This window comes from Gracilinanus agilis, chromosome 1, assembly GCF_016433145.1.
Source record: "Gracilinanus agilis isolate LMUSP501 chromosome 1, AgileGrace, whole genome shotgun sequence".
Taxonomy (NCBI): domain Eukaryota; kingdom Metazoa; phylum Chordata; class Mammalia; order Didelphimorphia; family Didelphidae; genus Gracilinanus; species Gracilinanus agilis.
The window spans coordinates 474,780,914-474,786,830 of NC_058130.1; the positions used below are offsets into that span (position 1 = coordinate 474,780,914).

The 5,917-nt window shown below is 40.1% G+C and overlaps 1 protein-coding gene across 1 annotated transcript; it reads left to right on the forward strand.

Annotated features, from left to right (window-relative positions):
• Positions 1–5,004: 5,004 nt before the first annotated feature.
• LOC123231628 (NADH dehydrogenase [ubiquinone] 1 alpha subcomplex subunit 2-like) lies at positions 5,005–5,415 on the forward strand. Its single transcript, XM_044657906.1, has one exon. It carries the CDS (start codon positions 5,013–5,015, stop codon positions 5,313–5,315), a length of 303 nt encoding a protein of 100 aa, XP_044513841.1. The 5' UTR covers positions 5,005–5,012; the 3' UTR covers positions 5,316–5,415.
• Positions 5,416–5,917: the final 502 nt, after the last annotated feature.

The window sequence follows — 5,917 nt, forward strand, 5'->3', positions numbered from 1 at the left end:
AGAGGTGCATTCTGGGTATAGAAGGCCATTTTCTGGTTTTATGAGATAAAAACCAAAGAGTCTGTATTTATTTCCCTGAGAAACCCTGGTGTTCTGTGCCGTGTCTTCAGACAGAAAGATAGCAAAGTTTAGTTCTTCCATAACCAGCAACATGCAGAGCTCAAACACAAGACAATGTTTTGAACAATTAAAGTTAATGTCTCATTTTAGCACTGTACAAATTAAAGTGTGGCATATTCATTCTGTTTCATGTGGCAGAAATTTGTATATGTATATATATATGTATATGGTATGTATATTTGCCATTAAAATTATTTTATAAACCAAAATGGGCACCTTATAGCTGTTCTTTAGCCTCTTTATGAAATGTGAGGTTAGCCCTATATGAAAGTATAAATAGGAACAGACAAGAGACTGAAATCAGTTCTATCTTGGTAGTGGACAATAGGATCACTGAACTAGAGTTTAGGGATTATCTGGTCTAATCCCCTTTTTAATAGATGAGGAACCTGCGACATGGAGAATTTAAGTGACTGCCCCAAGGTCATATGGATAAGAATGGATTCTAACTCAGGTCCTGAGACTCCAAGTAGCTATGTTGCCTTCTCAGCAGAGGGAATGCAAGACATGGAGTCAGGAAGAAAACAACTTAAGTCTTGCTCTCCTATTCATTTGACTTTAACTTCCCTCTTGAGCTTTGGCTTCTTCATCTGTCAAATGGAGATAGTAATATTTGTACTATCTACTTCCTGGGGTCATTTTGAAGAAAGTATTCTGTAAATCCTCCTGTGCTCCTCAAAGAGCTTACATTTTAATGAGGGAAATTTTGTACAAAATAGAAACTACTAATACATGATGGGGGTTGGGGACTGCAGGAAGGGCCTGGGATGGAGCATTAGGGACAGCAGTCTGGGGCTATTGGAAAGTACTGGAAATGGAGTCCGAAGACCCTCCCCACTACCTTGGATAAATCACTCACCCTCTCTGAGCCCAAGGTGGGAGAAACAACCTTGCTATTCTGGATCTGACTTTCATGAACAAAGACAAAGTGTTTGCTGAAGTAGAAAAGATAGGAATCTTGGGAGGGAGTGAACACTCCTTCTTAGAATTTTTGATGAGAAGATGAAAGCTTGACATAATTTGCGTCATACCAGTCTACTGGCGCCAGTTCAGGATTGGTCCTGGGCTCATGGACATCCATCCACACAGAAGTTTGATAAACCTCTTTCTAAGAGTCAAGAACATCATAGAATGAAAAGGTGCAGCTCTACTTCAGACTGTGGCCAGTCTACCCTTTCTAGTGGCAATCCATGTGGATGCTTGAAGGCCCTGGGCTCCAGGAAAACTCTCTAAAAATTTCTGACCTCCTCTTCAATGGGTACAATATAGCGATTTTTTTTAAACTCTTACCTTCTGTCCCAAGATGTTGATTCTAAAACCACTACTAGAATCAATTCTAAGGCAAGAGAATGGTAAGGCTAGGCAGTTAGGGTTAAGTGACTTGCTCAGGGTCATTCAGCAAGGAAATGTCTGAGGTCAGATTTTAACCCAAGACCTCCCATTTCCAGATTTGTCTCCCTATCCACTGAGCCACTAGCTTCCCCAAATGCTACTCTTTTTTAAAGGCAATGGGGTTAAAGTGACTTGTCCAGGGTCACACAGCTAAGCAGTGTCTGAGGTTATATTTGAACCCAGGTCATTCTGACTTCAGACCTGGTACTCTATTCATCATGCTACCTAGCTGCCCCAATTCCAGTAATCTCTTAATTGAAAAACCAAGTGACCTTTTCTCAATCCTTATTCTCCTTGATGTCTCTGCAGCCTTTGACACCATAAATCATCCTCTCTTCAATACTCTCTTCTCTCTAGGTTTTCTGGGATAACCTTTTCCTGGTTCTCTTACCCAGTAGACCCCTCCTTTTCAGTGTCCTTAGCTGGATCTTCATCCAGATCACTCCCTATAACCATAGGTGTCTCATCAAACTCCATCCTGGGCTCCACTCTCTTCTTTTTCTGCATTAATTCACCTGGTGATTTCAACAGCATCCATGAATTTAATCACCCTCTTTCTGACAATTCTTGGGTCTACATATCTTGCCCTAACTTCTCTGCTGACCTCCAAACTCACATTGCCAACTATCTTTCAGACTTCTCAAATTGGATGTCTAGTAGATATCTTAAATTCAACATGTCCAAAAAATAACTCAATATCTTTCCCCTTAACCTTCCCTACTCTCCCTAACTTCATTATTACTGTGGAGGGTATCATCATCATCAGGTTCAAAAAGAGGCTGGTCATTCTGGACTCCTTACTGTCTTTCATTCCCCATCCCTCCTACCCCATATACAATCTGTTGTCCACCAATGCAACATCTCTTGACTGTGCCTCCTTCCCTTCTCTGATACTGCCACAATCTAGACATGTACTTGAATTACTGCAATAGTTTGCTGCCTCAAGTCTCTCCCCTTTTTGATCCATTCATTATTCAACTGCCAAAATGATTTTCTTTTTCAAACCCTTACCTTCCATCTTGGAATCAATACAGTGTTGGTTCCAAGGCAAAAGAGCGGTAAAGGCTAGGCAATTGGGGTTAAGTGACTTGCCTAAGGTCTCACAGCTAGGAAATTTGAGGGCAAATTTAAACCCAACACCTCCCATCTCTAGACCAGGATCTCTATCCACTGAACCACCTATAGCTTCTCCCATCAAAGATATTTTCTTAAAGTGTAGGTCTAACCCAGGGTCACACAACAAGAAAGTGTCTGAGTTTAGATTTGAAACCAGGACCTTCCACCTCCAGATTTGGCTCTTTATCCACTGAGTCACATAGCTGCCCCAAATGCTAGCTATTTCTTTTTGTTCTCTCTAAAGTTATCAATTACCTTTTTTTCTTTTTTTAAAAGTGCGTTTATTTGTTTATTTATTTATTTAGAATTTTTCCCATGGTTACATGATTCATGTTCTTTCCCTCCCTTCCTCCCACTCCTCCCTCCCATAGCCAACATGCAATTTCACTGGGTTTTACATATGTCATTGATCAAGATCTATTTCTATATTATTAATATTTGCTCTAAGGTGATCATTTAAAGTTTACATCCCCAATCATATCCCCATCAAACCATGAGATCAAGCAGTTGCTTTTCTTCTGTGTTTCTGTTCCCAAGGTTCTTTCTCTGAATGTGGGTAGCATTCTTTCTCATAAGTCCCTCAGAATTGTCCTGGATCATTGCATTGCTGCTAGTAGAGAAGTCTGTTATATTTGATTGTGCCACAGTGTATCAGTCTCTGTGCACAATGTTCTCCTGCTTCTGCTCCTTTCACTCTGCATCCATTCCTGGAGGTCTTTCTAGTTCACATAGAACTCCTCCAGTTCATCATTCCTTTCAGCACAATAGTATTCCATCACCATCAGATACCACAATTTGTCCAGCCATTCTCCCAATCAAAGGGTATCCCTTCGTTTTCCAATTTTTTGCCACCACAAAGAGTATGGGCTAGCTGTTTTTTTCTTAAACCAGTAAAGAGAATTAAGGTAACTCCAGTGGCTTTTTATTGCCTTCAGGATCAAATTTAAAAAAAAAAATCTGTTTGGAATTCAAAGCCCTTCATAAACTAGTGTCCCTCCCCCCATTTTCAGTCATCTTAAATCTTATTCTCCACAATGCACTCTTCAAATCAGGGATTCTGATTTACTTCCTTTTTCACTGATAGTAAGTATACTCCATCTCTCAGCTCCAGGAGTTTTCGATGGCTGTTTCTGCAAGCCCTGCTATCCTCTTGCTCCTAATCATTGCCTCCTTACTTCTCTGGGTTCCTTCAAATCTCAACTAAAACTTCACCTTCTGCAGTTAGCATTTCCCAACCCCTCTTTTTTCTTTTTTTTTTAAACCCTTGTACTTCGATGTATTGTCTCATAGGTGGAAGAGTGGTAAGGGTGGGCAATGGGGGTCAAGTGACTTGCCCAGGGTCACACAGCTGGGAAGTGGCTGAGGCCTGGTTTGAACCTAGGACCTCCTGTCTCTAGGCCTGACTCTCACTCCACTGAGCTACCCAGCTGCCCCTTCCCAACCCCTCTTAATTCTAGTGCCTTTCCTCTTTTTATTTCTAATTTTTCCTGTACGTATCTTATTTGTACATTTTTATTTGCTTATTGTCTTCCCCATTAGATTGTGAATTCCTTGAAGGTAAGGACTATCTTATGCCTCTTTTTATTTTATTTTATTAAAAAAAATTTTTTTAAACCCTTACCTTCCATCTTGGAATCAATACTGTGTATTGATTCCAAGACAGAAGAGTAGTAAGGGCTAGGCAATGGGGGTTAAGTGACTTTCCCAGGGTCATACAGCTGGGAAGTATCTGAGGCCAGATTTGGACCCAGGACCTCCCATCTCTAGGTCTGGATCTCAGTCCACTGAGCTACCCAGATGCCCCCTTATGCCTCTTTTTATATCTCTAGCTCTTAGCCCAGTACTTGGCTCTTAATAAATATTTATTGACTGACTTTTGTCACTTTGAATGGATCTGAGAATTGGCTCAGTCATTCTGGGAAACAATTTGGAACTCTCTGCAAAAAATTACTCTACAGTGTGACTCAGCAAAACCATTACTAGGTCTATACAATCAAATAGTTCAAAAAAAGAGAAAAAGTTCCCATACTTACAAAAATCTTTTTGACCTCTCTTTCTGTGGTAGCAAAGAATTAGAAACTAAAAGAACACTTGTCAATTGGGAAGTGGCAAAATAAATTATGACATATGAATGTAATGGAATACTATTGTGCCATAAAAAATTATGAAATGTATATTTCAGAAAAACTTTAGTAGACTTGTATGAACTGATGCAGAGTCAAGTAAGAAGAACCAGGAGAACAATGTATTCCACTACAGCACTATTAAAGTGAACAACATTGGAAGACTTGAGATCTCTGATCAATAGAGTAACCGACCATGATGGCCAGAAGATTATGATGAAGCACATCCTTCAGAAAGGTGATGGGAGATCTCTGGAAAAGATGGCGGCTGCCGCAGTTCGTGGAATCGCCTCCAAGGTGGGCAAGAATCTGAGGGAGATCCGCATCCACTTGTGCCAACGCTCGGCCGGCAGCCAAGGAGTGAGGGACTTCATTGAGAAACACTACGTGGAACTGAAAAAGGTGAACCCCGACTTCCCCATCCTGATCCGTGAGTGCTCCAGGGTGCAGCCTAAACTGTGGGTCCACTATGCTTTTGGCCAGGAGAAGAAAATTTCATTGAACAACCTCAGTAGTGAACAAGTGGCCACAGCCATAGCCAATGTGATGAATGGCAAAGCCTGAAGTTTCAAGAGAACCCTTAAGAAGAGCTTCCTCAAAGCTTGGGCTCTGATGAACTGAGAATGAAATAACCACATATTTTAAAATTATCCTTTCATGTAAACTTTGTATTGTATTGAACTGTGATTTTCCTGAATGTTCCCTCTACCCTCCCTCCCCCAAACACATACATTTTACCACCAACATTGTGACCGAGGAAATTTAATGTAATACAACTTTTCGTTTCTAAAAAAAAAAAAGAAAGGTGATGGACTCAATCTGCAAAAAGATCTATTTTTGGACACAGACAATGTGACAATTGTTTGGATTATCTGTTCATATTTACAAGGGTTTTCTTTTCTTTTCTCCCAATGAGGGAAGCAGAGAAGGGAGAGAAAAAAAAACTGTTTTCATTGAAAAATTTTTAGTTAAAAAAAGAAGAAAAATTGGCCTTGTCTCAGCAAATGAACAGGGAGTAAATTCTCTGAGTGAGGTCTGTTGAGAAAGTGTCTGTGGAGGAAAGAAGGCAAAGCCATAATCTTGTCAGAAGAAAAACCATAGCTTTGACACAAATAGTTTTTTTTTTAATTTACATGCTAAACTTATTTTATATATAAATATATGTT